This window comes from Clarias gariepinus, chromosome 6 (genome assembly GCF_024256425.1).
Source record: "Clarias gariepinus isolate MV-2021 ecotype Netherlands chromosome 6, CGAR_prim_01v2, whole genome shotgun sequence".
NCBI lineage: Eukaryota > Metazoa > Chordata > Actinopteri > Siluriformes > Clariidae > Clarias > Clarias gariepinus.
The window spans coordinates 20,189,312-20,207,278 of NC_071105.1; the positions used below are offsets into that span (position 1 = coordinate 20,189,312).

At 36.7% G+C, this 17,967-nt stretch overlaps 1 protein-coding gene across 1 annotated transcript; it reads left to right on the forward strand.

Moving 5' to 3' along the window:
* Positions 1-1,615: 1,615 nt before the first annotated feature.
* On the forward strand, positions 1,616-17,861 carry rhoca (ras homolog family member Ca). Its single transcript, XM_053499500.1, has 5 exons — positions 1,616-1,767; positions 7,651-7,808; positions 12,415-12,535; positions 13,883-14,013; positions 15,941-17,861. Exons 2-5 carry the CDS (start codon positions 7,653-7,655, stop codon positions 16,112-16,114), a joined length of 582 nt encoding a protein of 193 aa, XP_053355475.1. The 5' UTR covers positions 1,616-1,767; positions 7,651-7,652; the 3' UTR covers positions 16,115-17,861.
* Positions 17,862-17,967: the final 106 nt, after the last annotated feature.

Consider the following 17,967-nt stretch of genomic DNA (forward strand, 5'->3'; position numbering starts at 1 on the left):
AAGTGAGTAACGACTGTTTACAGCACTTCAATTATGCATTAACCCATGTGTTCAAACAGATGGCAATCTAAGGAAAAAAGGGGGATTTTCTTTAATTTTCAGACGACTGAGGTTAATTACCTAACATGCACAATTTGAAAAGGTAAAAAAGAAGCAAACCATTATTAACCATTATAAATAGTTGCTAAAGACAAGGTTGCCTTCTGCATAGGACTACAAAATTCTCATAATAGATGTGTAATGTATGCATTTTATTTTGCATATATTGCTGTGCAGGGCCTTTCCACACATTGCAAGATTAAGGAATTTATATATATATATATAAATGCATAATGAATATTATGTAATGAATATAATTAGTTTCAACAAAAGATTACATTCTTTAAAATCATAAAACTAGGAATAAAAATTTAATGTGCTCACAGACAAAGATAGTTTGGTATTTCTATAGCAATTGGATATGAACATAAGTGGTGATTTTTTTGTCACCCATGCATGAATCAGGAATTTTCCTGATTACCGCCCAACATATACTGTACCAAATAAATCTCTGCATACAGCAGTAATTACCGTATGTGTCTATTATGAGAATTTGAGTAGCTTTGACGCATTTTAACATACAGGTCTTCCTTCTTGTTACACAAAAACTAATTTATAAAATAATCAAAGTCCTGCTCAGTAACAAGCCCTGTCTCAGTAGCCAACAGACAGCATGTTGAGCCCCTTGATCTATTTGTAACCTGACTAGAGAAAATTAACACTTTGATAAAATTGCATAGTTTTTATACTTTTTTAAATTCGAATAAATATTTGCACCTTTAGGGTCTGGGTTCGATTCCCGCCTCTGGTCTGTGTGCGTGGAGTGTGCATGTTCTCCCTGTGCTTGGTGTGTTTCCTCATGGTTTTCTGGTTTCCTCTCACAGTCCAAAGACATGAAATGAAAAAGTGTGTGAGTGAGTGTATTCGTGTATGTACCCTGCAATGGCTTGGCACCCCGTCCAGGGTGTAACCCCCATGTCTCCTTGGATACGCTTCTGTCCCGCTGCGAACGTGTATACATAAAAAAAGCCATATAGTAGCAATATATATAAAATAAAATAGGTTTCACTGTGGCTAAATGATTAGCACTGTTACCTTGCACCTCCAGGGTCGAGAGTTCCATTACTGTGAGCATGGAGTTTGTATGTTCTCTCCGTGCTGGGTGGGTTACCTCTGCATACTCTGGTTTCCTCTCACAGTCCAAAGACATGTGGGTTAGATTGATTGGTGTTGCCAAATTGCGTGTAGAATATAAAGATTAATTCATGAATGAATTAAGCAAATAAAATAAGCATCAGATTTTTTACTGAAACAGCAAAACCCGATTCATCATCCACTAGCATTCCTCTGTATTTCACCTTTTTGTCCACTAGATGCCACTAGCTCGCACTGTTTTGAAAAGCTGCTCGACCGGGTGGTAGGAAAGCCTCATTACTTCAGCAATCTTCATTTTGCCATCGGTAAGGAATGATGTCATTATTATCGGCAGCGAAGGAGGCGGGGCTGAAAAATTCCTAACGGCTGAATCGCCTCCTCAGCCAATAGGGATTTAAGATCGCTATCGCCGAGTGAGTTTTTTTTCTTCACGGTGTGGGCGGGGATATTGTTTGTCAGCTTCGTTTCTTAGCAATAGAGCAGAGTCCAGATATTCAGCGGTCATCTGCAGTGAAACTTGGGCGCGGAGCAGCGTAATCTTGCAGTAGAAGATCGGAAAACGGTCAATTTAAGGTATTGTATTTTACTTTAATAAGTTTGAGGTACCAGATTTAAAATATCCAAGAAGGTTGGGAGTGTTGTTTGGGAATAAGTTTTTTTTTTCAGGGTGGTGTGTGATGTGAAAGTGTCCTTCGGGCATATGGAAGCTGGTTTACTCAGTTATTAGCCGTTTTAATCTGATTTCACTGTAATTAGTCTGCGATAAGAAAAAAAAAAAGTCCTGTCTGTTAACCTGATCCGAAGACCACCTGTTAAACTCTAGGAGTCCATCACACCGTTAATAGTGAGGGAGGGAAGGGTAGCTGGAAAACAACTTCACCTCGAATCCTAGCTTGGAGCGATACTTAGGGAGTTTTTACACGGCCACTGCTGTAAATAAAAATCCGCCTTGTGTAAATGTCCTTCCGACACCGTGTACAGTTAGGGAGGACGTGTTTATTGCGAACGTGGTGTAACCTGTCGCAGTCACAGGGCGTTGTTTGGACTGCCTCTAACAAGTACTGTAACTTACGCCGAGTCACACGCTAGAGTACTGGAGAGAGACGATAGCTCTCTACTGAGATAAAGCGAAGATTTAAAACTAATACAAGTCAGTTTGAACTGTGAATTCACTGCTTGGTCGTTGTAGAAGAGTAGGCCACGCTACAGCCAGCCAGCTACTGTAGCTCCCCGAGCCATGAGGAAGAGCAGGAACTAGGTCAACTTCCACAGCAGTGGCCCCGGAGAGCGGCGAGCCGATAAGAGCTCCTAATCACCAATGACCTGACAGTGACGTGTCGCTAAAGTATATCAGGCTGTGTTATTTCCCCGAAGTTCTCAATTTCTCCTAGCCTTAAAACAGTTTGTTTCCCCGAAGCTTTCCTCAAAGCCGCGCACTGTGGAGTAATTATGTAACTCCAACTTGGAGCCATTTCAAGACAAGGAATGTGAAATGGGTCTCTATTCATGAACCCTGGACACATATTGGGAACACACAAGGAAGGACCTGTTGAGCTTGTTTCAAAATGGACAGTGAAATGAGTTGAAAGCTTCCACAGAAGCCTGAAGATTTTTCAGGAGTAAGGTTTTTGTCTTTCGGCCGCAATCAGTGCTGTTAGCTGATGTCAGGGATGTCCAAAGTCTGCCCCAAGGTCTGAGGCCTGTGTTCAGGAAACCGGAGTTCTGTGTTAACAGATTTTACCTAAATACAAAAGCCCTTTTATATTTACAGGTTAAAAAACCTGTAAATATATTTACAGAATGATTATTTAATAAAAATAAAAATCACAAAGTTAGTGGTGAGAAGACTAAGCATGGAAAACTTTTCACAAATTCTTAACTGTGTATTTTACTTTTATGATCCTAAGGTCACATTAAATATAAAAAAAATAATACTTTTCTTTCACTCCATCATCCCCCCCTCAACGACCCTCAACTGATTTGGATGAACTATCCTCCTACTCCAGTATACTGTGGTCAACTTTCAGTCTTCTCTAAAAGTTTTTGCTATACACTGAAGATATTTAGGATTGAGATCAAAAGATGAACATAAGGCGATGGATCAGAATTTCAGATTTTATTCCTTGATATTTACAGCTATAATTGTTGAACAACTTAGAACATGACAACTTATTGGCATTAGTAATTGGGCAATGGAAGGATCTGGGGGGAAAAAAAAAATTTTAATAAATACCGAAATGCACACAGCGGGGCTAGTTCAGGACCAGGGTTGGGAACCAGTGATCTAATGCACACACCCTGACCCTGACCAGCTGAGATAAATAGATAGTGAGTCAGTCTGGACCAAAAACAATAGACTATTGTGAATATACAGCATCCAGAGTGAATGGGATTCTAGTGATCCTCTACTCCTTGCCGTTGTTTGCATGTGAAGTCTTTTCTAGCAATTGCATACTATTATGTATAGTTTACTTGTAAAACACTAGTTTGTATTCATTTAAGGCATGTTTTTGTATTTAAACATCCATTACAATGCAGCCCAAATTAAAATCAGATGGCATATTTTAATAGTATTCTTAAAAAAATGTTTTGTTCCTTACTCAAATGTCTGATACTTAAATAAGCGCATACCTTTTAATGTTTAGTTTTACACTTCATAAACTTGACTAAACAGACTAAAGTGGCCTTATTTACAATGAGCTAAAAACGGGCAAGGGGAAGAGATCAGGAAACAGCAATAATATGACAGAAAATACTGCCTTTTCAAACGTTATGGAGGGGTATAACCTTGCATCAGCATGTTTAAGATCTGTTAAGACCCTAATTCTCAAATTGTGAAGAGAAAAAACATTGAAAATATATCAAACAGAAAATGGAAATGCATTAAAAACCTGAAACAAACTTTAAATTTCTGACCATGTCTGTTTCTTGTATTAAGAACAATTGTGTCACAATGGTTGGAAAATGTTTGAAACAATCACATACTATCCCTAAAGGTTATATAAATAAGAAAAATATCTATAAAAGTTGATTTTTATAATTTTTTAAATCTGAGTCTAATTAGCTGTATTCTGTTGCAAAACAAGCATGTGTACTCTGAGCGAATAGTTAAGGTTGGTCTTCCTCTTACAGCTCAAGGTTATCTTTCCCAAAACTGCACCATGTAATAATTATTATTGTTTCTTTGATATCTAAGCCCATAATGCAGTATTGTGTTTGGGTGCTGGAAACACGAGGGCAGAGACAACAAAGTTTACTAGCAAAACAGTTTACAGTAATTAATATGTCCATTATAAAATTGTCTGAGAGCTTTGAGCTACATATCCAAGCACACAGTAATTAAAGATCCTGCTTGTTTTTTTTCAATATGCATTTCCACTAATTGAGTTGTTCAATTACATTTTAGGCTTTCAGGAAATTTTTGGGAATCTTAAGAAATGCATACAGCAAACAGTGTTCTGCCTGGAGCTGGAAATAAGCACATCCTTGCTTCAGTGAATAATCGCTCCTGTAGACTTTTACCTAAGAACTGGAATTGCTGCTGTAACAATAAAGACTGTTTAATGCTCATCCGAGAACTCTTATGCAAAATGTGTTCATACTTCACATGCTTCAACTTGAAGTACTTCTACCTTCATTCTTGACTACAATGGTTTATATTCTAATCAGAAAGGTTACGTTCACTTTGCAAGCCACATTGCTCAATTCAGATTTTTTTTGGCCAAATTGGATTTGCACGACAATGACATTCATAATTACAAGTACTTTTATCTGACTCTACTTTTATCTGTTTTCGGAAACGGCATGCACACATCAGTATGTCTTTGCTCATGCCATCTGGATTAAAATCCATCAAGAGTTCATTCTTTTTGAACAATGGATGCGATTTTAGCCATATATGTGCTTAGGATTTTGTTCTGTTAGGTGTTTGTTGAGGTCCAGAAGAAGAAAGATAGCGAGATGCTTCACTTTAGCTGCTTTAGCAGCTGTCGATTGCATGATGTTGAAATCCTTGCAGTGCTGATGCTAACCTCAGGCACAGTAACGTGAATTCTGAGCCGCCTTTTCGCAGTTAAGGCCCTTGACCATGTATTCGATCTGGAAAAATCTCACCTCACCAAATCTTAAACATTGGATTTGTGCGTTCAGACAGCCATAAAAAAAAATCTGATCGGTCACATTAAGGGGGGAAAATGGAAACTTTGGGCTGGTAATGTGAATGTAGTCATAATACTTATGTGTGAATGTATAATATGAGGATGTTACAGTATATGGTAATATGAGGACCACATTAGGGCTGGGCAAAAAAAAATCTGTTAATATTTGAATGTTTGTGGACTGTCTCACTAAAAACATTCTACTGGATGTAAAGTCATGTGGCTCATACTCTTCCTTTAAAAAAAATATACTGTCTTTAATAGCATATGTACAGTATAAACCTCGAGGGTGAAAACCAATCAAGCAAAAAGGTAAAACAGAATTGTTTTTAATCATAAACAAGATAAATATTCAATTAATTGTGATATTAATTTAAAGACATATCACCCTAAATTATAGTTAACATATTTGGTGATCTTTTGATTGTAATGATTGTTGGGAATATACTGTAGCCTTGTGCAATAAGGACTTTTTCCTGATCTGGTCCTATCAGTTTTTCCACTCTCTGCATTTCAGACGGTGCGTCACATGTCATAATGGTCAGGTGACTGCAAACAGCCTGCGCATGATTTAAGTTGTTGTTGTTAAACGGGGGAAATGCAACACAAAAATTCTATTCTTGTTAGACTGATGTCAAAAAGTATTGTGCAAATGGCTTGTGTTTTCCCTTCAAACCAGAATAACTGGCTTGTTGTCATACAGGTTTGTTTTGTCAAACAGAAGTGAAATATTTGAAATGTCTCAAACGAAAGTCTACCGTACGTGTGTATAGTGTAGAATGTACTTCCAGTCACACTGTCATTTGATGGATTCAGGGAAGTCACAAGGGACTCCCAACTTTGTGGGTGTTTTGTTCTGGCAAGGGCAGGCATTTCTTTAAAAACATAAGAGATAATATTGGTTGGTATTAACGATAATATTGGTTTATGTGATCGACCAGTTGAGAGATAACCGATCAGTGATTTTCAGCCGATTCTGAGTTTAAATCTTAAGTCTCTTCCAAAGAGATTAATTCAGTTAAATTTAATTAATCATCCAGTTATTAAAAGTAATCAGTAGTCATTCAAACATTATTGGTTGTCAGAAGCTCAGGGGTCTCGACCTATAAACAAGGTTTGTAAATTTTGTTTTGTACACAGATGATGAAACTGAGACACACAGTTGTTTTCACATTTAATTAAAGATGCTGGATTAAAACATTTTGGGTGTGTTAAAAAAAAAACAGTTTGAAGCCTTAGAACAGGGCTTATGACTTTCATTGTTTAAATATGCTTGTGTGTGTTCAGTAAAGTTGTTTTTCTGCCTCTCATGTAAAGTGATACTGTGGTTCAGCTCCACACCTGGCCAGTGTTTTGATGTGATACACAGCGATACTCTGATACAATTGAATGCTCCTGCATTGTGGTTCATCTTGATAACCCTGTGCTTTATCAGCTGGCTGTCAAGTGTGAAGAACAGACATTTTACTGAGTTTCATAAAAGCCAGATTCTTGGGCTTTATTTTCTCTATTAGTAAATATAGATTTTTGGATATAAATCATTGATTTAAATTGAATCCAGTTGTGTAGTAAATATAACCCCGTGCCTTCTAACTCTGTTTATCCTTAGTGCAGATCGGAACGTTTTCATTTCTTCTTCAGTTAGACAGAAACTAAACCTGTATTTGTGGGTGGATAAAGCTTTGCATGTGGTGCATTTTGCTCCTTTAAAAGAGCTCAGAGCTTTAAAAATAGCTTACTGATCTCAGCACAATCTAAAAAGTGACCAGCACTTTAATTTTTGTGTGTTTTAGAGATCATTGGAGGAAGTCGAACGTGGGTGATTAAAAATGTACATGGTGTTTCTTGACATATGTGCATCTTCCTTCTTTAAAATGCTTCATAAATAAGCTAATTACAAATGTGGACTTTAGTGTGAACAATACATGCGTTCACGGATGTTAATTATACCAGTAAGAGACGCGCACTAAGACCGAGCAGGGGAGACGATTACCCACAATTCCGCAGCACAAGAGAACCAGCTCAGTTGTGATCACGTTACCCTCGGCGTCAAAACAAGAAGTGCATGCGTACATGATACTCGGTACTCGTAAACCAAGACTTGCTCGTTTTTTAAGTGAAATCTTTTAAAAAATCTTTGCTCCTCTTGCGGAACACTTACAAACCACATTACAATGCAATCCGAGGTTTCACTGTATTTCTGTTCATGACTTTCATCTGGATTTCAACGGGAAAGTGAAAGTCTTAAAAATTGCCTGCGTATAGGAATGTTTTAAAATGTTGTTCTTGCCCTTTCTAGGCATGGCAGCCATAAGGAAAAAGCTGGTGATCGTGGGAGATGGAGCATGTGGAAAGACCTGTCTACTCATAGTTTTCAGTAAAGATCAGTTCCCTGAAGTCTATGTGCCCACCGTGTTCGAGAACTACATTGCTGACATTGAGGTGGATGGCAAACAGGTTGGTGTGGATTTTCTTGCTGTTTATTTTTGCTAGGATATGTAGTTATGAGTTTGGCTTGATTAAAATGTCAGTATTAGTTAACGTTACCCGCCAAGTATTTTGTGAAACATAAAGCATATTCCATAGCATCATCTCATTAGCAAAAGAAGCACTATATGAGCTAATGCTAACGCTACCGAACGACACCAAATTCAGAAGGAATCACATATTTGTACAGTGTCTGAGGTAATCTCATAAAGATGACAAATCAAACTTCTGCAAATGAATGTTCTTGTTACATACTTCATCAAGTTTCACATGCTTGTTCCTCTTTTGAATAAGTTAGAAATTCCACCACAACATTTTGCATGTGAAAATAATCATCAGAACAGAAAAGTTATCAATTAATAGGTTACTTTTTAGGTTTAGTGAGGCAGGATTAACCATCAGAGAATAATTCTGGTGATTTTATTTTATTTTTATTTTTTTTTAGGGTGGAGTTGGTTTAATTAATTAATTAATTAATTAATTAATTAAAAATAAGTACTATGTAGTAGTAATGTGAATGGTAGTAATATGTCCGCCAAAGTTTAATTGTTGTTTATGCAATACTAGAACATGACTGCAAAATAAAAATATAACTTTTCAGGTATATGTTATAACATTTAGATAAAGCAGTAATGATCAAGGAAATATTTGGATATTATATTATATGTCATACTTGTACTGTATATTTGTACTTGTTTTAATCCGTGACCTTAAAATTTTGGTGAGCATCATAATGTTCAATCTTTCACTTTATTAAAGATTTATTGTTAAATATAAAATATTTCCAGAATGACAGACTTCTGTATGCAACAACATACAGTTGATAGAAAATCTCTTTTTTCCACATTGATGCAAATTTCCTCCTCATGGATGACACGGCGACAAGCCGCAAATCCTAAACAATGCTTAAATTCCCAGCAGACTTGAGGTGTTGGTCAGTAGTCAGTCACTAACAGACACTAGTCTTACAGCGGCCAAGCAAAGAACGGCCATAACAGGAAATGGCTGTACTTGCTTGTTTCCTGGTTTGATTTGGGAACATGGATGTCTGGATTTTCCCCCCCTCCCCGTGGCCCTCATGGGTTGATAAACAGGTCACTTCATTTCCTGTGTGTGCGTGTGAAAGAGCTGGGGTGGTATGTGCTGTTTCTGCCGTATAGGATTTTGACCATATCAAAACCTTAAGAAGAGTGGCATACTCTGGAGTCTCCTTTCCTTTTTCTTTTTCTGTGTGGGTGTAAGTTCCAGAGAATTCACGCTGCTCGAAAACAAGCATGGATGAGATTTAGATCCTTTTCTAACCCCCACAAAGTCTGAGCTCATCCTAAAACTCTCTGGCCAATAGCAAGGATTCTATACTCTTCCTCCACTCTCCATCTCTAAAAATAGCTCCTCTTTCCTGTCATTTTCAAATGTTCATCGCTGGAGCTTGAGTGCATAAGACAAGAAAAAGTGTCCAATATCTGTTTTTCTCATTAGGCTATCCATGGTTTGTGAAGTTTTATTGTGGTCCATATCAATAATAAGATTAGGATATGGATGATTGGAGCTGCTCCTGTGTTAGTCCCAGCAGTTTCCTCCCAGAGGATAACCGATCTCTCAGTGCTCCTACTTAGCTTTTAGCCATAAGGAAGCAATTTAATTCTTCTAATTAGGCATCCAACAATACTGATCCCAGTATCTGTCCAATCCTGAGCTTAGCTACTCATCCTCTTGAAACTGTTCCAAAACTTCTGCACCTTTCTGGCAGAGACAGACATTTTACAACGCAGCCCCTACACGCACCTCCTCCTCCCCTTGGGTCAAAGCAAGGGCTGGTGTTGACAACTTTGATGAGAGTATGCAGGGGAAATGTCTGTCTGGTCATGGAAAAATATATTAAAAGTTAGCAGTGTTTCTGTTGATCTGTTTGTGTTTTGCTTGTTTTACGGTAACTGTGTTCTGTGACTTTCACAAAAGTGAAAGTGAAATACAACAATTTATTTTGTTTGACAAATACAAACAGGCAACCGTGTTATAAACTTGAGCATAGAAAAGATAACCATTTTACACTTGGGCTATTTTAAAAAAAAAATTCTATTCATGCTGATACCAGGAACTGGTATCGGTACTTTATATCACTCTCACATTCTCTATACCGCTTATCCTGTACAGGGACGCAGGGGGGCCTGAAGTCTATCCTACTGTAGGTGACTTGTGGCACTAGGCGTGGTACAACCAGGCCGAGCTCACAGTGCTCACCTTCAAACCACTGTGGCACCTAATTGGTATCAGCAAGTATTAAAATTAAAGTATTTTACTTGGAATGACAAAAAGTAGTATTTGTGCATTCCCTACTCTTAATAATAATAATGTTGTTGGCTTTACATTTGTGCAACCTTAACCTTTACTCCAAGGAAAAAGGAGTTAAAAGTAAAAATAGTTACGGTTAATTTGTCTTCAGTGCCATAGCTTTACATTGACTTTTAACACAGAGTTTCTGTATACAAAAATTAAGATTGAAAAATAAAGAAGTGGTAACTATCCTTTATTTCAACTTATAAGAATTTTGAAGAAGGGGGGAAAAACTGTTTTGCAAATAGCTCAGTTTACTTTTCATCGAAAATTTTGAGAATTAACTGTTAAACTCTAGTCTCTTTCATAATGTCAACTAAAAATGCAGTCTCATCAGATTCAATGGCATTAGAACTACAGTACTGGGCAAACGTCTTCAGGCAACCGTAATTTATTTTTATTTTGCTTTAAAAATGCCAGACTTTCGTTTATTTTATTTTTTTTATTTTTTATTTTTATGTAGCCTTGAGCAATAGCTCTCCAGGCTTCCTGAAGGACTCTCTTAATTTTTTAACATGTTTTAGCTCTCATTTTTAGTCTAGACCCTGCACTTGACCAATTTCAGAGTAATGTTTTTTGCTTAACAGGCCACACCATGATCTATTAATCATTCAAGCATAAACATTTAACTTATGGCATGAACCAGTGAGAAACAGGTGCAGATGATAACAGATAATCAGGCCAGTGATTAGTACTAATTGGTTGAAAAAGATAAAAGGGGAAATACCTCTGCTGTTTCTCATAAATTATAAATATATAATTTTAGAATTGCATCTTTAAGTGCTTTGTAGCCTCAAACATTTATGAACATTTATTCCAATATCTTTACAATCTACTTAATTTAATTTAATATGAAGAAATGAGGGGTGGCTCAAGATTTGTTTGTACAGTACTGGCTATTTGGCATTGCTTGTTGTAGTGATTGTAATTGCTGTTTCAGGTAGTTATGAGGTAGAACACAAGAGTGTCAGGACACAAGAGTCCATAACCTGGTGGTTGGGACTAGATATAGCCAGAGGTGCCATCAACTGTGACTTAGCCATATGGTTTTATTCTATTAAATTTTTTTACGACTTGCTATGACGATGCAGGACATACCTGAAAACCATGCTGTTCCGCATTTTTATCTAAAGCACAGTTAGGGTGGAAATGTACTTGTTATTAAACCATGCATCTGTCAACATTGTGAACATATTTGTTCACATACTTGCCTATATACTACTCGTGTTATTAGAATTCATTCAGATGGTTTCTCATGAAGTACATAAACAAACAGGGTGACACATAAGGAGCTTGGTTTCTATTTTCACCAGCTGTTTTGACACTGTTCAGCAGCAAAGGTAAATCATGCAGGTGGGGTAATTGCCGACCTGGCTGCACAACTTGTCCTCGAAACTTTCCTCTAGTTTTGATGTGCCTCCTGACTACACTGCCCCTACTGATTACATGCATACTGCATCTTGCAGGCACAAATGGGCATGTTGCGTTAGTTTCAAGCTATGCATGAAATAAACGCAGGATATCAAATAGACCAAATGCAAACTGCATTACATTGTTTATGTAAAGGCACCTCACCTCTTGATTTGTAGGTTAAGGTAGTTAAAATGATATGTTCTATTAATATTATAATAAGACAACAGAGCTGCCAGTACTGCTTAAAGGATCATCTTTTCTGATCATATTTTATAAATTGCATAAATTCTCATTGTTTTGCTAATCTTCTTTTTTTTTTTCTTCCTTTTTTTTTTGTCCAGTGAAAGTATTTTTCTTACTGCATGTTTGACATAAATCTGATGTGGTGGTATAATGAGCACTAAGCAAACAAAAAATGCTGAATTGCAGTGATGAGAGAGAAGGGTCGAGAGCTCAGCTTGTCAGTGTCTATAAATATTTTGGAATATCAACTAGTTTTGTTTCCTACAGCTTCAGTAACTCTTGGCTTATATAGCTGACCTCCTTGTGCACAATGTCTAAGATAGATTTTGTCAGAGTGAGCTAACATTTTTCACATATTTGCTGTTGCTGCTTTCAGTTTGGTCTATTCATAATAGAAATGTCACAACATTCCCGTGTCTTGGAAAACACGTTTGAGTCTTTATCAGAATGCAGAAGAAACTATGCTGTCACTATAGAAGTTTCCTTTGATAAAAAAAGAAAGAAATCCCTATAGCCTGTGACTATGAAGGTTTCTCTCTGCTACATTGTTGGACTTCACCGTGACTTCTTTACTTTTGATTGACAGGTGGAGCTGGCACTGTGGGACACAGCAGGTCAGGAGGACTATGACCGTTTGAGGCCACTTTCCTACCCAGACACAGACGTCATCCTCATGTGCTTTTCCATCGACAGTCCTGACAGTTTAGGTACTTTTTTTTTTTTTTTTTTTTTTTTTCCCCTCACTAAAAAAAAAGTCTCACACCCAACTCATCACATTCCTGTTTTCTGCTTTGGACATATATGGAGTCCTTGCCTTTAAGTCTTCATTTAATTTCTTTTCACTTCGTCTGGGCTTTGCTAGATTTATAGTAAACGGATAAACCATCTCAATTGTACAAGTGCCCTCGTGGATCATCTTAATATGCATTTTCTCCCTCTTATCAGAGCAGAGACACATGTTGCTCATATCTCTGAGAATGTGAATAGCAGGAAGTCTGGACTCTGACTTGCCTTAGTGAGTCACCATAGCCCTGATGACTTTTCTGGAAACCAATCTAACAGTTTATCAGATCTGTTGCTGGTAATCCTGGTTTCCTAATTGGAATAGTGAAACCTTATGGTGAACTATAGGTTTTTATGCCGTATGTATACAGTACAAACCCATCAAGCACCATGGTGGAAACTGGCCCTTATGGAGACCATCCCAGGAAAGTGCCTGCTACTCATGTAAAGCAGTTTATAAACTGCAAAGCCTTTATAACGGCTCTAATCTAAAGTGCTGTTAATTGGTGATTTTTGAGGCTGGTAAGTCTAAATGAACTTCTCTGCAGCAGAGGTAATTTTAGGTCTTGCTTTCCTGAGAAGGTCTTCATAAGAGCCAGTTTTTGGTACTTCATGAGTTTTACAAACATGTTTAATTGTTCGCGCAGAAAGTTGGAAACCTAATCACAGCGTCAAAACTCGCGGTAAATCATGATGAACTGTACTTACAGCCACCGTGCGAAACCGCATAGGTGAGATAGGGGTATAATGTTTCTGTAACACTGAATTCATGATTTTTAGCTCCATATTGAGATTCTTATTTTAGAAAATTCTTAGGAAGTACAGATATGTTAAATATGGGCTTATATATTTTAACTTTATTATTTTGCCATAATTGTACATCAAATGTAAGTTTATTCTCTTATTTAGGTAAGCTTATTGCCCTTATTCATGTCACATAATTCTAAGGTCAGATACAGTAGCTTGTATTTTTTTTTTCTTTCTAGAGATCAAATTTTTAAAATAAAACAAAAAACATGACAGAAAAAAAATTAGCATGACCATAGTAGATTGATAACAGTAAAATGTCTAAAATGTTTTTTACTGTTTCTTTTGTTATGCAAAAGAAACAGTAAGACTCATTAGTTTTGTAAACTTAAATTTGAATCATCTGTATGACCTGTTGGTGTAATAAACCTAATACACGCTCATCGTTTCAGAGATTGAAAGTTCTAACAAGAATAAATGATTGCTGTCATGCTCATAACGTGTTTGTGTATTTGTTTCTTTAGAAAATATCCCAGAGAAGTGGACACCAGAGGTGAAACACTTTTGCCCCAATGTTCCCATTATTTTGGTGGGGAATAAGAAGGACCTGCGGAATGACGAGCACACCCGGAGAGAGCTGGCTAAGATGAAACAGGTAGCTCTCTGCTTGTGGTCCAGAGCATTGTTTAAAGCAGCTCCATAAAAAAGCACTTAGGTGACGTATTACTGTCACTTTGTGAGGCACGAACATCACATTTTGCACTAGAACTACTGGCTGCATGCCAAACCTAGGAGGCAGTAGCTGATGCTGTAAAGCACCCACACTGCTGAATGATCACGCATTATTGCCTGGCTGCTTTACTGTAGCACTATACCCAGGATAAAGGTGTAGCGTGCGACTTTTGATAATAAAGCTAGCACCATGAGAATTAATAGCCAACTACAGATGTTTCTAGCCTTTCCTGTCACTGTTCTGGTATGGTCCGCACAGTGGTCCATGGTGAACCATGTGAACGTACATATTCTTTTCATTTGGAAGTGAACACTAAAATATTCAACTGAGGGCATAAAAATAATTCTATAAAGTAACTTTTATGTTTTATGTCTACTGTAAAAAAAAATAAGAATAAAAAAAGCACAAAAAATCAACTACACAACATTCAGCATTTACAGTCAGCACAATTATGTAAACAGAAAAATGACAAGTATCCTATGTACACCCAGAGAGAAATTGTTGGAAATATTTTTCCTGTCTCTTTTCTCAAAAAAAAAGCATTTGCCTCAAAATTATTATAAATAATAAATTCACAACTTCCCAGTCAAGCAGAAATAATGCAGAATCAGCATCTGCTATATAAAAAAAAATTGTCAACTCTCTAGATCTGCAGCACCAATAGATTTATTTATTTTATTTTTTTTTATCTTGGGAGCCGAACAGGGTTGCCAGATCACGCTAAAAAATCTTGCTTAGGCAGTGCAGAAACCCACTCATGCCGATAGAACATAGCCAAAATAATCAGTACTAGAACCCATATTCTTATTCAATTATAGCGTATATGCCCCTTTTTTTATTTTATTTTTTTTACTAAAATTATGCTGATGTTTTTTCAGACATATGATTTAAACCGGAAATCCATCTGCCGCACTTCTTTTAAGTGTATTTGCTGTTGGCAAATCAGGTTAAAGATATATTACCGCCACCTACTGGACTAAAGCAGTAAAACTGAAGTGGTCACATTAATTGCCCTAATTTTAGCCTTCTCTAATTTGTCAGACAGGTGAAAGAAAAAAAAAAGGGGATCATTTCTGCACCACTGAATGATTGTTTAGAACTTGGTGACAGAAACTTTTCACATTAAGATAAGTTTTAGAAAAACTGAAATTTTTAAAAAGGTTGTATACTATACCTTTAGGCCTACATTAGGGGATACACAACAACGTAATGTGTTTACTGGTAATTCAAACAGTAGTGTAATCGGCATTTTGCCAAAACGAAAACTATGTAAATAAATTAACACTCTAAACTGTTGACTGGATTGCATAGTGATTTGATCTTTTGCAAGGCATTGTTCATAAAGGATTCACTATGCCACATTGTAAGCAAATTTGTTTTTTATAACTATAAAAAAAAAGGTCCTTCTTGAGCAGTCAGGAGTGGGGGGGAAAAAATAAAAGAGTAGCAAACTGTTCTACATCTCTTATAAAGCGACAATGTTCCATTAAAGCAAAATAAATTAAAACAACACTTTTCTCAGTTAAGTCTGGTTTTAGAACTGGTTTCTTGTTCCTTCTATTAAACATTTTTAGACTAGCATGATGCATAAAGTCCTGCTGATTCCTTCCCAACATTTTTTAACCAGTCTATACAATGCTAAGCCTACACCTTGTCAGAATTGTATTAACTGCAGTTTCCTCAGAACAATAAAGATTAAACATTTTGCTGATAACTGTTTAAGTGTATACTGAGCTATACTCCGCCTAAACATGATGCACAGTACATTAACTTTATATTTCAAACCACAGCAGTGGTATAAAAACCATCCTTCAACATCTCACCTGTATTTGTTTTGCTTTGATCGTAGGAGCCTGTTAAACCCGAGGAAGGTCGCGACATGGCTAACCGTATTAGCGCCTTCGGTTACCTGGAGTGCTCAGCCAAGACCAAGGAAGGTGTGAGAGAAGTGTTCGAAATGGCCACAAGGGCAGCGCTGCAGGTCCGAAAGAGGAAAAAGAGGAGTGGTTGCTTAATCTTGTGAGAGGTTTTTTTGAGTCCTGCAGAAGCATCTGCTGATGTCTAGAAATATATGGCATTCAACAGCCCATGAAAGAACATCTGATTTGTAACCAAACAGCATCTATGTACTGTACTGTATATCGCATATGCATCAAAAGGACCAAGACTGACAGTAATTTAGGCCGGCACAAGATAACGCCTCAGTTTTATTTAGGTTTATTTGCCTGTAATGATTGTGTTACACAGTGAGATTTGCACCTGAGTAAGATGAAACTATGCTGTATTTTTTTTTTTTTTCCACACTAAGTGTACATGTTTAGACACTGCCCTGGTCATAGCTGTTCTATGCTTTTCATTTGTTAAAAGTAAGTACTAATTTACAGAGCATTGCGCGTTAATGTAATGATGCTTTGTGACAGGTTTGTTGTGGATTTGAATGTCATTTACAGAGTTTCTTTGAGCTCCCAAACCCCCCCCCCAATCCTGGTGGCGCTAACATATCTACACTGGATACCGAATTATGTATAACATAGATACTGATACTGCTCTGATCTTTGTTTTAGTAGCTGAGAGATTGCATTCTGTTGTACTTGGATCAGTATGCAAAAATGCAGTGTGTAATCAGTAAAACAAACAGGAGAACCCAAAGGCTGCCCTACATATTGAGTTAGATTGAGTCTTGTCATGTACACTTTAAACATTCATTGCATCTGTATAGCATTCAAAATTCTATTCATAAGATAAATGGTTGTTTGTTTGTTTTAAGAATGCGCCTTACACATGTCTACACACTTCCTATTGACCTCTGTGCCTTCAGTTGTGTTCTGACTCAGCCATTTTCGCCATAGGTAAAGCACTGAATGTATTATCGGTGTTATATTATTAGAAGTGGTGTTAAAACATGTAGTCCTGCATGCCAGTCACTTGGTGTTGGTCTGAAATTCCTGTTCGGTCATCTGTATTTTTGCTTGCAAGGATGATGTGCAGATGTAGCTTTTACTAAGATTGCATATCAGTAGTTTACCTTACAATGCCTTTTAGGTAATGAATGATTAAAGATCAGTCAAACATGCACAGCACTGTATTAACGCTAAGGATTGAAACTCACTGCTGTTCATTTTTTTTTTCCTACACTCTTACTTCAGTAACCTCTATGTACTGTATAGTAAAAATTAAAAATACCAACTTAATTAACTAAAAATAGGAAACTTGTCTTGTTGATAGTTTCTGCATTTAGTTGGCTAAAGAATGCAAGATGTACAAACCAAGTTCAAAAAGATAATGTGTGGGAATGTTCTGAATTTAGGAAGAAAAATGTGTCAAATAGTAGTTAAAAAACAATATAGCACATGAAATAGAGAAGCACAATATCTACTGTGTTTTTCTTTGATAATTTGTTGTAACTCATGAAAATGAGACAGTTCCAGGTTACTAAAATATCTTAACTATTACATCTGAAAGTTTGAAATATTAAATAAACTAGAAACCTTCTACTTGAAACAGATTTATATTTTACGCACATTATAATATGACTTAAGAAAACAGTTCTAATACAGTGAATGGTCCAATTAAGCAAAAACAACACATGAATCAATTGTTCTTGAAGTAAAAAATTTTAACTTTTCAGGCTCTTAAGCAAAAGTTTGAAAGAAACATTAAACACATTATTTTATCTATATAAAAGTGTTTTCTTGCATTTACTGCCCATTAGAAATGTGTGAACAGAGTGGTCTTTGTTGAGCATGGAAAATTAAAATACATTTCTCCCATTCTGGATACCATTGTTTTTCTTTCTCCTCCGTAAAAGATGCAAGTAGTTTATGTAATGGAGTAGAACAGATTATGGTTTCTATAAAGGGCAAATAATAAACTTTG